Source organism: Colias eurytheme, chromosome 30 (genome assembly GCF_061535395.1).
Source record: "Colias eurytheme isolate Ceu_HAF_F1 chromosome 30, ilColEury1 Martin Lab GWU primary, whole genome shotgun sequence".
Classification (NCBI taxonomy): Eukaryota; Metazoa; Arthropoda; class Insecta; order Lepidoptera; family Pieridae; genus Colias; species Colias eurytheme.
Genome location: NC_143009.1, coordinates 2,023,250 through 2,044,829, shown reverse-complemented (window position 1 = coordinate 2,044,829; position 21,580 = coordinate 2,023,250). Strand labels below are relative to the sequence as shown.

General features: G+C 30.9%; 2 protein-coding genes across 4 annotated transcripts in view; one reads left to right on the top strand and one right to left on the bottom strand.

Annotated features, from left to right (window-relative positions):
• Syt7 (Synaptotagmin 7) overlaps positions 1-1,571 on the top strand; it is a 259,700-nt gene extending 258,129 nt beyond the window's left edge. For all 3 annotated transcript variants that reach the window (XM_090118642.1, XM_090118644.1, XM_090118643.1), the window contains one exon: positions 1,250-1,571. In XM_090118642.1, coding sequence (XP_089974768.1) covers positions 1,250-1,350 — 101 coding nt within the window. In that variant the 3' untranslated portion in view covers positions 1,351-1,571. The remainder of the gene's footprint in view (positions 1-1,249) is intronic.
• Positions 1,572-8,715: 7,144 nt separating this feature from the next.
• LOC149895713 (uncharacterized) lies at positions 8,716-18,436 on the bottom strand. Its single transcript, XM_090118653.1, has 3 exons — positions 18,204-18,436; positions 9,563-9,751; positions 8,716-9,304 (listed from the first exon to the last, which is right to left on the bottom strand). The coding sequence occupies exons 1-3, from the start codon at positions 18,316-18,318 to the stop codon at positions 9,168-9,170; spliced, it is 441 nt and encodes a 146-aa protein (XP_089974779.1). The 5' UTR covers positions 18,319-18,436; the 3' UTR covers positions 8,716-9,167.
• Between the last annotated feature and the right edge of the window lie 3,144 nt (positions 18,437-21,580).

Below are 21,580 nucleotides of genomic sequence, written 5' to 3'. Positions count from 1 at the left end.
ATTATATATGTATGTTTATCAGCCATCTGGTTTCCATAACATAAGCTATAAGCTTAGTATGGGATCAGATTGTGCCGTGTGTGAAAATTAGTGTCCTATAATATTTATTTTATTTATTTGAGTAACTAGTCGATTTTCTGCCAGAATTTAGAATTTAGGAGTTAATGGTGTAAACTATAAATTACTCTGAGCACAAGTTAAATTGCTAATACCTTCGTACTTTATTTTTTACAAGCGGTCCGCCCCGGCTTCGCCCGTGGTACATATTTTACTACGTTTTCTCTTCTTAAGAACCATCCTCGTACTTCAAGGAATATAATAAAAAAAGAATTATCGAAATCGGTCCACCCGTTCACGCGTGATGCCGTGATCAAGGAAAACGTGTTTTATTTTTATATATAGGTATATAATATTACATTGCTTTTTATGTGTCCAAGAATAATTATGGACAATTAATTACGTGTATAGGTACTCTATGTCTTTTTCTTAGTCACAAGGCTTATTGTTTTATTATTTAATTATTTTCACTATCTTTAAATCGCAACAATAAGCATTGTTGTTTATCTTATGACAATAGCTTTTGTGGCCAATATGGCATTTGATAACCTCAACCTGAATTCTAGGAATTTTACTTTCAATTATCATAAAATGCATATAATATTACAATGAGACAAAGTATTACAATCAAAATACAAAGTATATCGTATGTGGGGGCTAATTTTTGAAGGCACAGGCATAGGCTTCTTTATCATAAGTCAGCCCGGGTGAAGCCGGGAAAAGGATCTTTTCCAAAACAAATACGTTGTAATAAATATAACTACAAAAATTTAAGATTATTATTATTTTTTGTGACAAAGAAAATCTGTTCCTGTCCTCCTTACTTATATGCCCTATAACATTATGCAGTCCTGCCTTAGAGGCGAAACAAGATATTTTATATTTCTGTAGTGTAACCGTGTAAGAGAAAGTATTTGATTGTCTTGATTGATGAATAAAAATAAATATTCTTGTCGGATTTATTCATTTATTTTAATTATAAACTAGCTTACCGCCCGCAGCTTCGCCCGCTTTGTCTAAAACCTAATAAATTATGTACTAAAAACCTTCCTCTTGAATCACTCTATCTATTATCGCAGCAAAATCCGTTGCGTAATCTCAAAGATTTAAGCATACAAAGGGACATAGGGACAGAGAAAGCGACTTTGTTTTATACTATGTAGTGATTTTGATTTCATGTTTTAATTTTCAGGTAAAAACGGCTCCGGGGCCACCGAGACCAAACACTGGCAGGACATGATAACCAAACCGCGGCAGACCATCGTTCAGTGGCACCGCCTGAAACCGGAATAATTTGTTACGTCACAACTATTACGTCACACGTGACGACACGTCACAACTATTACGTCACACGTGACGTTACGTCACAACTATTACGTCACACGTGACATTACGTCATAAGACTGAACGGTTCTGGGGATACGTTTCCGATGCGCTTTCGATAGTCGGAGTGGATGTGCCAAATGATTATGTTTTAGTTTTATGTTTGATGGGTTAGGTTCTGGTTGATTCGGTTGAAACTTGAAAGTGTCTGGTTGTCAGAATAGATTTTTTTTTCTCGCTAAATTTAAAACAAAAATAATAAATAAACATATTATTATGGTTAGGTTCTGCTCGATTCGCTTGAAAGTGTCTGGTTGCCGGAATAGTCACCTCTCGATTTAATAAATCCCTTTTTACTTTGCAGTAACTAGTTACTGCTTTTCGGTTTTTTTTATTTAAAGAATAATTGCTATATTCATGGAATTGAGTAAAAATTTAAGGTATGTTTGATTTGCTAACGAAAGTGTCTGGTCGGTTGTCCGCCATTAAAAAAAAATATAGGACAGAATTAAGTGTCATGTTATCTGGTGTGCTAAATGCAGACGTTTGTAAAATGTTATCTTTACAAAATAAATCAGCCAGACCTCACTTAATTCATATTCAGTAGAAAAAGTGGTACTTATAGAAAATTGCTAAGCAGCTCTACCATCGAGAGTCAAGTTAATCAAATTATTATAAACTATGAAAAGTTGTGATTCCATTATATTTTTGAATTTCATGTTGCTGGAAAAGATATTGGATATTTTCAATCTGAAAAGTGATGGGAGAATAACGGTATTGAATTGGTATGGACGGTATAACGTTATGGTTATTTGACAACGTAACGTTATCGGTATCGGTTTCTTTAAAAGTTTAGTTTAGGTAGAGTTGAATTTCTTTATATTATTTTACTAAAATTAAGAATAGTCGAGTTAACAACGTAGTAACTAGCAGGGTCAGTCTTAATACGTGTTTTCTCGTAGAGTTTTGTAATAATGTTTTAATCGTAATCGTAAATATCACGAATAGACATTTTTGGATGCGTTTATTTCTACAACACATTTGCCACATCCATTTCAACATTTTCTTCTTTCATGATCATGACTAACTAGTGCTGTGCATCAAAGAGTTTTTATATATTTCGTTATAAAAAAAAACATTAAAAAATATTACTATTGTTTAACTGCACGGCACTCCATTGCTATGACCTAAATGTTTCTAAAATCTTCAAGGGTTACATGTTTTAAAACATCACATCAACAACAAACACACAAACATCAGTACAGTAAAATTTTATTTAATACCCAAATACTGTCATAAATGAAAACTTATTTCTAAATTACAATACCTTGTTTTAAAGCATGTAGCTCTTACAATGAATTATTTTTATGATTACAATAAAATTCTTCTTTTCAAACGCTTGTAATTATAAAAATAATTAATCTACTTGTCACGCTGTCTACATAAAATTGACGTTTTAGTGTTGAAGAGTCAATGTTAAATTATGGTTAGAATTTAATATTATTGTTATTGTAGATAATAAAAGAAAAAAGTCGTTCGTATCGCACAAAATGAGTAGATGTCATGTTGACGTTTTAAAAATAGTAATATCTATTGGAACGTCAGTATCATTGTATAATATTTTTGCTCGGTTGCTCAAAATGTATTATTTCACGAAACTACTAAAATAACATCTTAAAACTGCCAAAAAATTATACAAATGCAGTTCTATTTAGAAGGGCTGAGCCACTTTTGAATATGCAATCATGTAATATTAACATTCATCTGTCTTAAGTTTACTATAGCGAGAAATATTGCTTACATTCTTCAATAGGAAGGCATTTAACATCAATTATCATTTGACTATTCTTCCTTAAATTAAAGGCTTTTCGTAAAGATACAGATCTTAATTGACACAATAATACCAGGTCATGATAATTTTTAAACCAACTTAGGGCCGATTTTTCAATGCTTGGATAAAACTTATCCGTCCAATAAAGTATTACACGATAATATTATTAAAATGTCACGTAAATTGTCAAATACGGACCAATAGAACATCTTTTTAAAATGGTAGTTTTATACATTATTCGACGAATAAGTTTTAACCAAGGATTGATAAATCAGCCCTTAAGTAAATATAAGTGCAGTAGTAAATCTAAATAATTCCTACTGTCAATGAATTCTGACTTGCAAAGGCAAAGCATAAAGCAATCTTTCTCGCTCTAGTAAATTATATTTCTATGTGATAGAAAGAGAAGGAATAACAGGAATACGAATGTGGCTCTATAGACCTAGGTTAGCCCTTTTATACTGTTATTCATGTAGTTTAAACTTTTGTAACAGAAAATGTATGAAATATTTTTATTTATAGTTTACATTAGTTTTAAAACGGTCGTTCATTAGTTAAATTAGTATCATAGGAAGCGACCGTTAGTATGTGACGTTTATTTCTTTTTAACAAATATTTGTAAATAATATCAAAAAAACAGTACTTAAGTATCGTTAAACGATATCCAACGATATCAATATGTGATAACGAAAAATATCCGAAACGATATATATATATCCAAATAACGGTTATTCAAAAATAACTGTTACGTTACTGTTATTTGCAAGTAATCAATTAGCGACCAAAATTAAATCGTTTTTCAGTTATAATTGAATATTTATAATAGTGAGATATTTAAGCTTGTTGTTATTCATTCCATTTAGTTAACATTAATGTTGATAAAGATCATTATTGTATACATTTGTAAAAGTTTTATAGTGTTGTACCCGGTGATGCGGAGTTTTTTCTTAATGTATAAGTAGCTAGCTTACCACCCGCGGCTGCGCCCGCTTTGTCTAAAACCTAATAAATTATATACAAAAACCTTCCTCTTGAATCACTCTATCTATTAAAAAAAACCGCATCGAAATCCGTTGCGTAGTTTCAAAGATTTAAGCATACAAAGGGACATAGGGACATAGGGACAGAGAAAGCGACTTTGTTTTATACTATGTAGTGATTACTACCCTATAATATAATAATTCTATAAAAAAGAAGCGTTTATATCATCTGAACTTGTATACAATTGAAAATTTTAAGTATTTAAATTGATTTACACAATATTTTAAGTATTGTGTGGATGTACACAATTATCCACACTCAAGGGTTGATTAACAATCAGGTAAAGCAACATATGGCACAGCCACTCTATTGATGGGTGCCGGTTAGTTAGAATTTAATCTGTTGTTAGAATATAGTTAATCTCCGTGGTTCGAGAATCTTGAAAAACTATACCGATTTAGAATATTGATGTATAATGCACGTCAAATTGAAGTTATTTGATCAATTATGTTTTTAACTGAAAATTAACTGCGTTTCAAACAATGCAATGCATAAAATATCTTGTCCTAAAATTATAATTTTTACCATTATTACAATTATATGATATTCCTAAATCCTTATAAATTAGGAAAAACTCCGTATTTACGTAGTAGTTTTAAGATACCTTAAAGTAGCAAGTTGTTATATATAGACATTAGTCAGACTTGGTGTATGTGATTTTACTGGTGTTAATAGATACAGTTTTATCGTACTTGCCAGTGCAACTATTTTTATTATTAAAAACGATATTAATTACATCGCATGGCAATACCGTCACGTCATAGAGTACGGCGACGGCTTTTGTATCTTTGAATCTTGACAAGGAAGTTTCACTTCTGACACGTGCTTGGCACATACGCTCTTTTTTATAATACCGTTTTGTTTGATAACATTAGTGTGTTTAATATTGATTAAATTTTAACATCTTTGAAGCGTTCTGTATAATAAATAAATAATTGCAAAGAATAAAAATAAATTTATTTGCAATTTAAATAACTTACATGGTAAATCAATTAATATATGGGGTAATTTATATCAATAATGAATAACAGAATTAGTTTGATCAGCTAATTACCTATTAAGGTTAATGCAAAAGAGTAAATTAAAAAATTACATGACATAATTTAATTACTTCATCAATAGTTAAAAGATATTCTTGCATCTTAAAAATTTATTACCGTGACTAAACTAATATAAAAACAATTTATAATCCATTGAAAGTCTATCAAAATATTACCGTGAACAATATATGACATCCATCACACGAATTCATGAGTGAAAGTCGATTTTTCTTCAGAACTCTCACTTTAAAGATGCTTCAGTCACGTTCATAGCACATTCATAGTGACAATAGAATATTATTAAAATACTAGCTTAACGCCCGCGGCTTCGCCCGCTTTGTCTAAAACCTAATAAATTATATACTAAAACTCTTGAATCACTCTATCTATTAAAAAAAACCGCATCAAAATCCGTTGCGTAGTTTTAAAGATTTAAGCATAGGTATAAAGGGACATAGGGACAGAGAAAGCGACTTTGTTTTATACTATGTAGTGAAGATCGTTTAAAAGTAAAATAAATGTATGATAACGTAGGGATAAAAATAAACTTTAAATTCTATTCCATTATTTATTCATAAATAAAATAATATTATAAAGACGAATGCGATTAGAAGTAACGATAACTTAATTTTTATTGTTCAAAAGTGGTTTTGACAAAATTATATATAAATGATTTTTAAATTGAATGCACACCGCAATGACAAATTAAATATACTTCTATTAATATTGGAAAAGTACAGAAACCTTTAAATAATTATATTTTGGTATTAAAAAACTATTATTTAAATATCGGTATCGAAATATAGTAATATCGGTATTCATAACGGATGTCAAATGAGTAAAATAACGTTATACATATAACGATATTGATACAGCTACAAATAATTTGTTTCATCTGTCGAAATTTCCGTTAAAAATTTTAAAAGAATTTAACTTTCATTCAATTTTAACAAAACACAAGCAAAAAGCCGCAACTTCAACAAAACTTTCATATGTCCTTTCAGTTTCTTTTTGAAGTGAAACTTCTATAACGGGGTTGGAAAAAAATTTAGTGTGACATTTTTTCGTTACGCGTGACATTTTTCCGTTACGCGCCATTCTTTTCTTATCCCTACCATGCTTGATTCGACGTATTTCTGTAAAGTTGCATATAGTAAAATATTGTTTTTTGAAAAATAAGGTCATAAAGAAGTTTCACTTCTTACGTGTGTACACTAGTACACGCACACATGTTTTTTCTAAATAAAAATAGTTGCAGTGGCGAAAAATAGTTAATCGTGACTAAGCCGAGCTTCGGTTATGTATTGCCAACCGTGTAATAATTAGTGATCATTGGATCTAGTTTCTAAACCTGACGCGATTGCGTCATCGCGGACAAATTCTAGATATATACGTCTCTGTCTATTACATAATGTTAGATAGAGATAGCAGTATTTCTCGTTATTCAATGCAGTCACTTTGGATTTAGGACAGTTGAATCTGTTTTGGAGTCTAGCTTAGACTCATTAGATAATCTAGTAGTAAATGCTATATTTTTTACTCTCGGATTTATCAAGTTTTGAAGGTTCTTACGGATAGAGAATGCTTTTTCATTATTTTTGCTATGCATTTTGGGAGAGGTTATTTTTCGTCTGTGTACGCTATCGCTTAGTGGTAATTCATGGGCATATCTTGTCTAGAAATTTAAATTATGTAAGTAAAATCGAAAGGTCAAAATGAGAGGAATTAATCTATAAATGTATATAAATAGTTATACTTCTTTGTCATTTTCATTGAAATCATACTTCCGGTGGAACTACCTCTTTCGTTTTATACCCTTTTATAACACAAAAATGTATAACATTTGTTTTAATTGTCTGAATTAGTCACATATCATGTTTTGTCAATGATGGTTAAGCCTTTTTTTATTTTATAATCTGTCGGCATGCTAACTTTTTTGGAATAGTGGATTTTCGTTTGGAAAAGTATATTTTTTGTAAAAAATATTTGGTATATATTATATTATATACATGGTATATTTTTGCTTTGTACAAAGTTATCAGCACAAATACATATTTTAAATACTAAAAAATCATACAAATAATAACGTTGTCATCATATTTTTTATAAACGTCAGAACCACAAATCGATTGTCAAATTTCGCGCGCTTTTCATGACGCATCTTTGACATTTGACAGCTTGTCAATAATATTTCAAACCAGCTCAAACTCGTAATCGCATTTTGTGTCTATTTTGTGCAATATTAAATGTTAAAATTAGAAGAATTGTGATTTTAACACTATAGTTGATTATTTATTCGTATATCTAGTTAAAATAATATTTATTATACATGTAATAGATAAGTGATCAATGTTAGCGATAGTTGAGAATGTTAAAAATGTATTTATATAGTGTGTTAATGTTTCGCTTTAAAATTTCAGTTATATTGTCTCTGCCTATTATATCGTGACTTATTGTTTTTTTTTTCTTGTAACATAGCAAATCGTCTTTGCAAAAAAAAAAGAAATACTTAGAGTTTTCTTTAAGAAACCTATCGTTAATTTTTGTGCACAAGTCAATGGAACAAGAAGATATTTTTTTTACCTATATTAAACTTAAACATTTCATGAATATTTGGTACATAATATTATTATGCAACCATTTTGTGTAATTTTTTGGACTTATTTATGCCTCATGTTTCGATATAAAAGGCAGATGCAATAAGCAAAATATTTTTTCGATTTACAGTGAATTAGAAATTAATTTGTTATTTTTAATTTACACTTGTATCTATAGATAAATGTTCGTATAATACAAGTATATAAGTGTTGACAATTATAATATATTCTGTAAAATTATATGCGATTCATTATTCTGAAATAAACTATTGAGTTAAAATGTGTTTTTTTCTTTACTCAAAACTTATCCTATTTTCACAAGAACCTCGGTATTTAAGGAAGGAGAGACAAATATAAAACTTTTTTTATATACCTATAATATTTACAAACGAAGATAGTGGGTCGGTCCCTGATATTTTATTTTTGTTGATAAGTAAACAAAATTGGGTAAATTTGTCGCAAAATTTAAAACTGAACCCATAAAAATGACTCTATTACGGAAATATACACTCAGCTCTTTTATTTCTTTTTAAGCATCAGTTCAAACTTCAACAATATAATATGTATGACCACAGACTAATAATAATATACTACGTATACAAGTATGACCTTTATTATTGTAAGATAGGTTTACCAAATTAATAAATAATATAGTACCTAGTCTTTCACGGTTATCAATATTATGTCGATATTCATAGACATAGAGCATCTCTAACTCGGACAAAACTATTAATTTCTTTCATAAAAATATACTGTTGTTCTATAAAAAAAATTAAAAAATAATTTCACGCTCTGTTATCTAGGGAAAAAATAAATAAAAGACATATTTAGAAATTTTGTATTTTTTATTGAATAACTTTTCTATTAATATCAATATCACAAACATTATCTTATAATAGGCAGGTATTCAAGTAAAAAGCCGATGAACTTCTAAAAAAAACAAACACAAAAATGTACAACAATTAACATTTTGTCACAGTTTTTTGAAAAGACAGGAAGTGTGGCGATTGATTTTCAACAATGGTGGCCTATTGTACATTATGAAATAGAAACTAGAAAGCCGAAACGTATCATTTCAATGGAAAGTTGAGGCAATGTTGCCACAATTAAAAATTTCTATTCAAAACGCCTTACCGTTAGACGTTCAAATTTTTTATCTGTAACTAAAAGCGTCTAAAATCGGCGCGTAATTTTCCCGCCACAGATTACAAATGAGCTGTCATGGTTGCCGCGCTCTGCCATAGACTAAATTTATTTCTAATTTTTTTTTGTAATAATTTAAGACTTCTTTTCCTCCTCTTTCTTTGCGTCTTCAGGAGGAGGGGTAGGGAGTTCTGGGTACTCTAACTTGACGCCATCCTCGCAAGTGAAGACTGGGCAGCAGCCGGGGAAAGGAGCTGTCTTGTTTGTCTTCTCTGTAAACAATAAATATGGTTAATATATAAAATAGAATACATAATACTTGGTGATTTTTGTATCACATAAGTATTAAAGAAATAAGATTTTTTATGTTATGAGTATTAAATAACTAACTGCCATAAACTGCTCGAATATCAAAAAGAAAAAAAATGTTTTCCATCCCATTTAACTCCAAATGAAATGCGAAATAATATAAAATACGTCATGCAAGTGGAATGGGTACTAATATTTGTATTACATACAATAAAACTTACCAGTATCCAGCTTGCACTTAGGGTTAGCAATTGGCAGAGGTCCACAGTCCTCAACCAACTCTAACAGCCTTGGGGGCTGGTCTTCGCTGATGACGCAAGAGCTACGACCACAGAAAGGTGCTAGGTCCCATGAGTTGCCTGGCTCGACGGTCGCGCAGCGGGTGGACGCGAAGCAGACGCCGGGGAAGTCTATGGGCAGAAAGAATAGAGTTATAACACAGGTAATGTAATACGCAGACACTGGGGAAGTCTGTGGGCAGAGATAATAGAGTTATTACTTTGTAAATATTTTGGGATCAGTGGTTATACGGCTTATTTTTGAACGGGAAAATGGATGATAGATAATAGAGTTATGATTTGGTATGTTATGTCTATGGTTGGGTTATGAATAAACGTTTTTTATTCATATTTCTGTGTTTATTTTTCCTTTGACCTACCTACCTATCTACAACCTAACATTCCTAGAATTATTAAGTTTTCTTATATATTTGATGGTTAACGTTTTTTGAATATTTTGAGAGGCAAATAGTATCTAAGAAATAGTACTTAAACATATTAATTTATATTTACACTATCATTCAAAAGTAAAAATTTTCAAAACTACTTAATCACCATATTAATTACATACATTTGATGCCAACATACAAAGTACCTAAGGAACAATATGTTATCTAAACCAATCTAGACTGGATGGCCGTGGTCTAGATTCAAAGTTCAGCCTGTGAATGTAAACTAAATCACACGGTTCTAGAATTAATTATTTATTACACGATTCTGTTAGCATATTCGTATAAAATAGACTAGTTGTGCCCCGCAGTTTCACCCGCGTGAATCCGCTTCTGTTGGTCTTAGCGTATAGGCATATAGGCTATAAGCCTTCCTCGATAAATGGGCTATCTAAGACCGAAATAATTTTTCAAATCGGACCAGTAGTTCCTGATATAAGCGCGTTCAAACAAACAAACTCTTAAGCTAGGTAATACATAGATAGAACCTATAGATTTAGTTTGAACGTTATTTTTGAGCGAAAATGTTTATTATTGCAATGTGTTGTTCTCACGAGAAAGCGAATTTAATAAAAAAAAATCGACATTTTATTAAATATAACAAATAAAATATCTTTCGTTAGATAATTAATAACATAGGTTTAGAAAGGACTTCCAAATTTGTTGCGTGTAAGTTTCATGCATTAGGAGACTGATTTTATTAATTTTGCTCCGAGTAATGACCAAAACCTAACACTAGTAAAATCCATACTAATATTATAAATGCGAAAGTAACACTGTCTGTCTGTCTGTTACTCAAACACGCCTAAACTAGATATTTTGATACCCGAGAAAGGACAATCCCGGAAATCCCACGGGAACGAGAACTATGCGGGTTTTTCTTTGACTGCGCGGGCGAAGCCGCGGGCGGAAACCTAGTATTTAATAACATAATATGTATTATAAATCATAAAAAAACTTGCCAACTGCATTGTTATCATTATTTCATTTCATAATGCAATGGACAGGAACACACAATTTCACAGTGTCACAGGCATTATTTGGCCGCCATTTTAAAATGGGAGTTTCTCTTTCAATATCAAACAATGTGTAATGTACAATGCAGTTACGCGTTATGTTGAATTAGCATTGTTTGAAGTAGGTCAAAAAAATAGACCTAATTGTTGTAGTAGCTATACATGTTGAAATATTAGGTTTTTATTATCATCTAGCTTTCTGCCCGCGGCTTCGCCCGCTTTGTCTAAAACATAATAAATTATATTCTCAAACCTTCCGCTTGAATCACTCTATCGATTAAAAAAACCGCATCAAAATCCGTTGCGTAGTTTTAAAGATTCAAGCATACATAGGGACAGAGAAAGCGACTTTGTTTTATACTATGTAGTGATAGGACCATGAAGGAAGTATGGGTTGTATAATTAGGATGTGTTTCAATGTGACAAACGCATTTATTTTAAAATCAAATTATTATGAGATTGTCAGACAGAAACTAATTTGCTGAAGCATTAATCCATACTAATATTATAAATGCGAAAGTAACTCTGTCTGTCTGTCTGTTACTCAATCACGCCTAAACTACTGAACCAATTTGCATGAAATTTGGTATGGAAATATTTTGATACCCGAGAAAGGACATAGGCTACCTTTTATTGCGAAATATGTACCAGGGGCGAAGCCGGGCCGGACCGCTAGTTTCATATAAAATGCTTGTAAAAAACACATTTAATGAGTTTAGAGACACTAGAGCAGAATAATAACTTAGAAATAATTAAAAAATCTGCCCAAGTAGAGCCAGATTGAAAAGCTAGTACATATAAAAAAATGACAGTTTACGTAATATTACAAGGCGCGTCCAGACAGCCTAGTTTGTGACATCTAGACACACAACTTTCACTTGAAGTAAGTTATATAAACTTAATGCTTAACGGGCTAAGTTATGAGTTAACTTGGTATTTAATTACAAGCACAAAGTAATTTTTAATTAATTAGTATTTTTTAAGTATTTTTGTCGTGATACACATACAGACAAACATACAAAAAACTAGAAATAAGATTATAAATCTAAGATTTGTAATAGAAATATTATTTGTTTGTTTATGTATTTTAGTTTATTGCTCCGCGCGGTTTCACCCCTGTGGCTTCACTTCTGTTGGTCGTAGCGTGATGGTCTATATAGCCTATAGCCTTCCTCGATAAATGAGCTATATAATACCGAAAGAATTTGTCAAATCGGACCAGTAGTTCCCGCTTTATAATATTAGTAATTAGTATAGATAATAGTTACTAGTTACCTATATTTATAATAATAGTTACCTATATTATCTATATATCGTTTCTGATATCCAAGATACAGGCAATAGCCTAGTTTGGATATCACTGTACTAGCAACCTTGTAAACTAACTCGAGGAAGGCTATAGGCTATATATTATATCATCACGCTAACCAACAGGAGCGGAGCAGTGCGGGTGAAACCGCGGAAAACAGCTAGTTATAAATATAGATATAGGTAACTATTATTAAGAAATAATCATAATCTTGATAACTATGCGTTAGAGTGTAGACAATAAATTAATAATTTATTATTATTAAATGCATGTAAAGCATCTATTATTATTCAAGTTATACAAATTTGAATTGTAAATTATACAAGTCTTTTGAAAACTTAAACTTGAGAATACCACAATATATTAGCTATAATACTAGGTGTGGTCTGCGGTTTCGTCCGTGGGAAAAAAATCGAGTTGATATACAAACAAGAAAAACCGGCCAAGTGCGAGTCGGGCTCGCGCACAAAGGGTTCCGTAGCAGCAAATATAATAAATTACAGTTAAATCAACCTATCTCAAAAACTATAAGAGATACTTTGATCAAACCAAAAATCGTTGAAAGAGTTAATTAGCATGCATCACCTCTATTTTTTTTAGAATTTTATACCCCGTAGTTATAAAAATAGAGGGGGGGGACATACTTTTTACGACTTTGAGAGCTGATATCTCAAAAACCGTTCACTTTAAGAAAAATGTTTTTTAGAAAACTTTATATCATTTTAAAAGACCTTTCCATTGATACCCCACACGGGTATGTACATCGAAAAAAAAAATTTCATCCCTCAGTTACATGTATGGGGGGCCCCACCCCCAATTCTTTTTTTTACTATTTAGTGTCATATTTTTGTAGCGGTTCATACAACACATATTCCCATCAAATTTCATCACTGTAGTACTTATAGTTTCCGAGTAAATCGGCTGTGACAGACGGACAGACGGACAGACGGACAGACGGACATGACGAAACTATAAGGGTTCCGTTTTTGCCATTTTGGCTACGGAACCCTAAAAAAAGAGTCTTCAATTACCTATTGTGTTTCCAAATTTCATGAAAATCGGTGTAGCCTTGAACGTGTAACAGACACACAAACAGACGTTTATAATATTACTATCTACTTATTTATCTCATTATTATAATTCGAAAGTATTTTTATTAATAAAATGTCAATCGAATAAAGTGAATGTATTAAAAAATAATAAATGTCATTTCCGCTTCCACAAATGTATTTTTATCCTTGCTTTTACTAGGAAATGACATTAAGGTTTAAAGGCTTTTTTATTATTATCAAATTAATTGCAAAATGACTCTATTTTTTGCTTGATGTCTCTGCTTCGAAAACTTTATCCATGTATTTTTAACACAAAAAATACATGGAGCGGCCATTACAGTATGTAATAATTATCACAAATATTAACGTATTTAAATATTAATATAATTTTTCTGAAATAAAAATCTATATATTTACAAATTTAGCGGTTCGCCCAGGCTTCGCCCGTGGTACATATTTCGCAATAAAAGGTAGCCTATGTTCTTTCTGAGGGTCTAAAGATTACCTATCTGTGCCAAATTTCATCAAAATCGGTCCAGTAGTTTATGAGCCTATTCATTACAATCAAACAAATAAACAAACAAAGTTTCCCTCTATTAGTGTAGATTTACAACGGAAGGCTAAACAGCAAGGAAAGCTACAAGCCTAATTTAAAAAAACAAGCAATAAAAAGTTACATAACGCTGTCATCACGTATTTGAAATGCTAATGTTAGTGACATCGCAGATCGAGCCAAGTTAAACTACTTTCCAATCGTAATGCGTAACAATTTACTTTAAACGAAGATTTCAAAACAAACAAATATAAATATTGTTAAAAATATACCGCTCGATTTGAGAACCTCCTCTTTTTTTGGAGTCGGTTAAGACACGGTTTGGGAAGCGCACGAACACGCAAACTCGTGAAATTATTGTTTTGTCACCGATCCTTGATAAGTGTACAAAGTTTGAATTAAATATGTCCGTTTAAAGTGCGTCAAAATCGAGTCTAAAATATGAGTCGGTAACATACAAACATACCGGTGGTGCTAATAAAAGCGTGTTGAAATACATAAAAAAGATCATTTAAAAACAACAAAATCGATTCTAAAGCTTTTTCTGTTCTACACTTATGTCAAACAAAAGACGATGATACTCAGTTCAAACTCTATCGCTTTGGTTCAAATGTTACAACAGCCAAATCGAACAGCGGACGAATGGAGCGGATTACTTTTTAAAACAACCTACTTTCATTAGATTCTAGAACTGTCCAAGGCTGTATAATCATGTCATTTGATTATGTATGAGTCATTTTTCTTATACCTGTTACATTTAAAGGACACCAGGAAGTAATCTAAATAAAGGTTTATTTATGTTACTATTGTAAATGTCAATTGTGATTATCATTGCATGGTTTTACAAATAATGAGTCATAATTAATTAAAGTATGGTCACACAACTTTTAGAATACGTACTATATATACCATCATTCAAAAAGATTTGTTTTTAATAGCACCAATGAAAAATATTTAATTAAATAATATTCACATGACGTATTGTTTAATGTGTTTTTAAAAACACATTAAACAATAATTAATTATTGTCATTTCTATCACTGTTTATTAAACTACAATTAATTATTTTTAAATTTGATTATAATAGACATTTAATCATCATTTAATTTTTCTATAATACGCATCTCAATTTATCTTGAAAGAACCCAATGATAACGTTAAAGAATTCCAAAATACCAATTTCAAGGTTTTTAAACACAATAACCGCTCCATGCCATTAGGAACAATTAAAATGTTATTTACTGTAATCGGATAAAAAGGTATAATGCATGCAATTTGATTTCCCAACGGATACCATCGAGTTACGAGTTGCTACATATCTGTGGATTGCGAAAAACTACCACATTAGACATAAATACAAGTTTTTACTGTATATGGCAATACTGTCATTTTAAATTATTGCATTATGTATAACTAAGTGGTGAGAGGCCTTGTTATGAAATCACTGAGCTACTAATAAATATTCAGCTTTTCGAATTTCTTTTATTGAAAATAAAATTGGGTCCCCCAAAAAGCTTTTTTTTTAATATGGAAGCTTTTGTCATTGTTTGCATTCGCGCCAAAATTAAAAAATGGGCGCGTAAATTTTATTACGTCATTAATAGATAAGCAAGAACATTTATTTTTATTTGTTTTGTTATTAATTAATGACGAAATTATTCATACGATGCGTTATTTCACAGGCGTTGTGCATAATTAAATTTAATTTTGTATCATTGAGCCAAATGACCAGCATTTAACTGTAAACCACGTGAAAGTCTTTAGTACTTAATTGTGAAAGGTTTTTGAAAGTGCACGATTTCACAGCAGGATATTAGGTCATCGAACAAGACCTAACCTTTTGTGTTGAATTATCTGTAGATTTAATGTGACTCATATACAGACAGGAGCATAATATTTATGTATAATTATTTTACAAAAAACCATTATGAATTATGATCAAAGTTATCTTATTTAAATGAATTAAAATATTAAGTATATTTACATAAATATTTTACAATTGCATTCAATTAGAAATAATTTCTTCATTATTTGAGCGTTGCAAAGATACAATTTTATTAAGTAAGGTAACATAACTATGTACTTTTGTAAGTTTAAATGTAATTGTTTGTATTAAATTGTAACTAAAACATCAAATTAAACACAGATAATAAAATTAACAACGTATGTGTGTAAATTACTTCTTTAGGTTCTATGTAATACGATATAACAGGAAAACCAGCAAAACACAATACATGTATTATAATAAGTATATCAATTTCCTTACATAAAGGACAAAGCAGTGCGTAAGTTTTATTAAAAAAATATAATATCTGACCTCCATGACAAAGACCTCTTTGATGGTCGTAGTCAGCCGTGCGTAAAAGCATTTGTGTTTTTAAGAAATAAACAACATTTATATAATAGAGATGATTTTTACATAATATGGATGAAATGAAACTACTTTACTGATTTTGAAAATTCTTTCATCGGTTTTTACTTTTCACAATATTTCTAAACACATAAACTATAAATATATACGTGAGACATAATATATAGAGAGACATATTATTGTAAATACATATATCTTCAAAATAAAATTATCTAAATCTTACTTCAAAGTACATTAAGCCTGAAACTTTCAAATACAAAATGCAATCAAGAAATATTTTGAAAACTTTGGTTAGTTTGTCTGTTCATAAGAATACCCTAAAGCTGAAAATGCCTATGCTATAGGTAATATTTTGTCAAAAACATAAAATAAAATGGTTTTCTGCTTCTTGATATTTAATATTTATTACATAATTAATTAGAGCAGGCCATGAAGGCCAAGGTCAAGGCTAAAAATAACATAGAAATATGTTTTTTTATTAAGGTAACAAAAAAGCTATATCAATCGATATAAAAAGTATGAACGACATATTTTTTACAAGCCTAAACATTTTTTTCTGATATGCTTAATCGTAATGTAGAGACTATCAAAACTAATTTTCATTTATTATCTACTATACATATTCACATTTGTATAAAAATATATTTAATTAAGAAAGTGATAAACCTACATTTGCATAAAATAAATAGAAAAATCAAATAAAGCCTGTTTCAAAAAAAAATAAACAAAAATCGGCAACCACTTTCCATTTCTCTCGTGTTTTACATCACTATATCGATTAACACTAATAAACCTAAAAACCGACATTTACGTAAGATTCGCTAAAATTATAACATCATACCGGTTTTTAGACCTGATTTTTGTAAACCAGCACATCAAGTTACCGGTTTCTTTTATAATAATGTCATTGTTAATGATTTATGTTACATTATCACGAATATAATTATTTTGTAATATAAATTATTGATCCAGTAAGTATAATAAAGTATCGATTTCTTTATTTTATCGTTACTACTTTCAGGTCCAGGGTCCGAGAGAGTTTATATACATTTTTAGTATATTTATAAAATACTAAAAATGTATAAACGCTCTATATTATATAAATGTAAGTATACAAAATTTATAAAATAACCTTACTAAGATTATATAAAGTACTGAAATTACTAAGATAAATTATACATTTTCATTTATTTAGATGGCATAACTCTATATTTATAGAGACGATAGAAGATACGAGTTATTTTAATTTTTCAGCAAAAACTAAATATTTTTTTACAAAAAAATGAAAAAATTACGAAACAAAAAGAGCTAACGGAACCGCCAACAGACATAACGCAATTGTGGAATAATTAGAAAAATAACCATCTCGTATTACGAAATAAGTGCATAGTTAATTAAACGTAATAATTTAGTTGCACGCAATATGCAAATATGTAATTACTTCACACACCAATTATTTATCTAGATTTCTCTATTACCTCGTAACTATGTAATATTTATTATCATAGACAGTTCAAAGACAATAAAAAGCTAGAGCTTTTTTAAACTTTACACTTTTGGTTTAAAAAATCAAAAAATACAATTTAAGCTTTCATAACATAGGAACGTAAAAATTTTTACATCGAGTTTACTCAAAAATGTGATTCTTTTTTTATCAATTTAACGCCAAATTATTTAATTTTTGGGGCTCTATTAAAACATTGAATTACTATTCAAAAAAGAAATTATGCAACAGAATAAATACTTCAACACCGGCTCTAAATATTCTTCTTCAAAATAATTATATAACACACCCCAAAATTCATCCAATTATGAAATAAATTATAAAACATACCTCTAAGAACATCAGCAGGGATCAACCGCTGAAAAGTCTTAGGGGCGTCATTTTCTTTCTTCTCTTCTGCGGCAAAAGCCAGAGCGAATACAGCCAAAACAACCAGGTACTTCATATTAACACCTTACGAGTGCCACGCGATTAAAAAAAATTAAGAAAAAAAAATGTCAAAGTTCGCGCGCTTTTCGTTTGACAGCTCCGCGTCAGGCGACAACTGAGTTGCGCGCACACCTTTCGCTTCGTTTTATTCGAAGTTTACAGGCGGGGAGTGAATGGAATCAAAATGGCGGATCCAACAGGGTATTTATTTTTATTTACTGATGTCTCAGGGTTGGCATTGTTGCAAAATTCAGTGTTTTTTCCATTGTTGTTGATATGCGCTTAATGGTACATCGTAAGTGATGCTCATTTTTGGTTGGCTTATAGTGGGTCAGGCTGAACTTTGTGGGGATCTTTCTAGAAGCATTGATGTAATGTGTTATATTAACTGAATATAATCAAGACTGTTATGGATTGGTAGAGGCTAACAGCTAAGTTCGCTGTTACGGATTAGAATCGGGAAATCGAATATAAGTTGTTAAATGTAAAAGTTATTTAACTCCTATTCATGTTTTTGAAAATTCTACTGCACTATTGACATATATGAATATGTAAAAGGGAAAAGTAAAAGGCAACTTTGTCATCGTATGTAACAAAAGACTTTTGTTAAAGAGTAGATAATAATTCAATTAATTTATTTTATAGTACTTATACATAATCTGATAAAAGGAAGCCTTAATAATATGCATACAAAACAATACTGAAATTAAAGTACAGATTGAAAACATTCCTAATAGATTTTTGCATTTATTACTAACTAGGTTTCCGCCCGTGGCTTCGCCCGCGCAGTCAAACAAAAACCCGCATAGTTCCCGTTCTCGTGGGATTTCCGGGATTGCGTCATTTTCCCGGGATAAAAAGTAGCCTATGTCCTTTCTCGGGTATCAAAATATCTCCATACCAAATTTCATGAAAATTGGTTCGGTAGTTTAGGCGTGATTGAGTAACAGACAGAGTTACTTTCGCATTTGTAATATTAGTATGGATGTAGAGTACTGTTCACCTTCTCACCTTCGAAAGTAAGTCTACCATTTTATAAATAGACAAAAACCTATAACTAAAATATAAATCGCATACATATTGCTACAGTTATTATCAATAATACTTAAGTACCTACAAATATTATAAATGCGAAAGTAACTCTATCTATCTATTCCTCACGCCGAAACCATTGAACTGATTTGAATGATATTTTGTATACGTAAAGATAGTTTGAGACCTGAACACGGACAATGGATATGATCGCCATTATGGAAATCCCACGGAAACGAGAACTTTGTAGGGTTTCGTTTGTTGTTGTTTGTTTGGTACTTAATATAAAGTTTACAATACGCATACATTAAAGTTTGGTTTCAAAATATTATGACACTAATTTTCGCGTGTAATTTTTACTGCTGCTCAGCTATACACATGACCGCCTCTTTGGTACAGTGGTTGACGCGTGAGCGTAGAACCGAGGGGTCCTGGGTTTGATTCCCGGTTGAGACGAAGAAAAAAAAATGGCTGATCACCTACTTGTCCCTAAAGATAATCGATCAGTGAAACAGATGTATGCATAATGCATCTGCCCCTTACCTCACTTGGGGACACGGGACTTCAATTTTTCAGCTATACACGCACTAAAACGAAATAAATGGACTATGCAAGATTTTTTTTATATTGGAACCACTATTACGAATTTTTTTACTTAGATGTCACAAAAATTAAAATCGAAAAATGAATATTAGCTTTGCTTTGCCAGGCTCCTCCTATTACTCCAAGATATATATAATTTTATAGGTTACTTTGCAGATTATAGAAACTGCTTTCCGACCTAGTGGTAAATAATTTATATGTATTAAAACGATTAGAATTTCGCTTAAAGTATATATTATTATACTAGTTTTCCACCCGCGGCTTCGCCCGCGTTTTCAAAGAAAAACCGCATAGTTCCCGTTCCCGTTGCATTTCCGGGATAAAACCTATCCTATGTGTTAATCCAAGTTACCCTCTATATGTGTGCTTAATTTCATTGTAATCGGTCCCGTAGTATTTGCGTGAAAGAGTAACAAACACACACACATCCTCACAAACTTTTGCATTTATAATATTACTAGATTTCCGCCCGCGGCTTCGCCCGCGTTTTCAAAGGAAAACCCGCATAGTTCCCGTTCCCGTGGGATTTCCGGGATAAAACCTATCCTATGTGTTAATCCAAGTTACCCTCTATATGTGTGCTAAATTTCATTGTAATCGGTTCAGTAGTTTTTACGTGAAAGAGTAACAAACATCCATACATCCATACATCCAAACAAACTTTCGCCTTTATAATAGTATTAAGATTAAGATAGTAGGATGAATTAATTTAAAAATAGATATAAATGTGTTTGTTCGAGAGTTTTAGTTTCATTTGAGTTTAAGTAACAGTTTAAGTTTGAGTTACATATCCTGAGTTTGAGTTCATTAACATTTATGACACAATCAGACGCAAAATGGAGCCTTAAGTTGATATGCCCATACAAGTGTTCAGGAAATAGGCGTGTATAGGAAATAGTGCATACGAAGCAATTTAACGGACATTCACCGAAACTTCTAGATTTATATATAAATGTTAAAATATATTATTATCCTACTCATAATATTATAAATGCGAAAGTTTGTGAGGATGGATTGATGAAATTTGGTATATAGGTACTACTTTTTATCCCGGAAATCCCACAGGACCGGGAACTATGCAAGTTCTTTTTTTTTGAAAATGTGGGCGAAGCCGCGGGCGAAAATCTAGTAAAATTAATATATTATTACTTATGTTTAATCATTATATTGTAAATAATCGACTGGTAGAGTGTGATATTTATATGAGGCCTTCGCAAACATTGTCAAAAAGATACAAAATATCAATATATTAAAACCACACACATTAAAACCTTCCTCGAGAAACAATCTATCCATTGGTGAAAGTAGAATCAAAATCGGTACAGCAGTTATTGAGTTTATTGCGAACAGCAGAAAAACGCGGCTGTGTGGCTGTGGTTTTGTTGTATACCTAATATGTGGTTAAAAATGTAATATTATACTAATTTTTTTACTTATAATATGACATTCTGAAGCCCTTAGCGTGTGGCTAACTATAACCTTAACCTTGTGAACTCACCATATCAAACCTTTACGGAATCGAATCTAAGACATTTCAATAATAATATGTAACTATAGGCATTAACTACTGAACCACACCTCTCTAACCTTATTATTTATTTATTATAAATAATAAATCTTAATGCGTGTTATAATTTATTAAT

Excerpts from the sequence above, each read along its gene's own strand:
- LOC149895713 (XM_090118653.1), bottom strand. The coding sequence starts at position 18,318 with ATGAAGTACCTGGTTGTTTTGGCTGTATTCGCTCTGGCTTTTGCCGCA. Across the intron at positions 9,752-18,203 it reads CCCTGCTGATGTTCTTAGAG|ACTTCCCCGGCGTCTGCTTC; the intron begins GTATGTTTTATA and ends TTCTGCCCATAG. Across the intron at positions 9,305-9,562 it reads TAAGTGCAAGCTGGATACTG|AGAAGACAAACAAGACAGCT; the intron begins GTAAGTTTTATT and ends TATTGTTTACAG.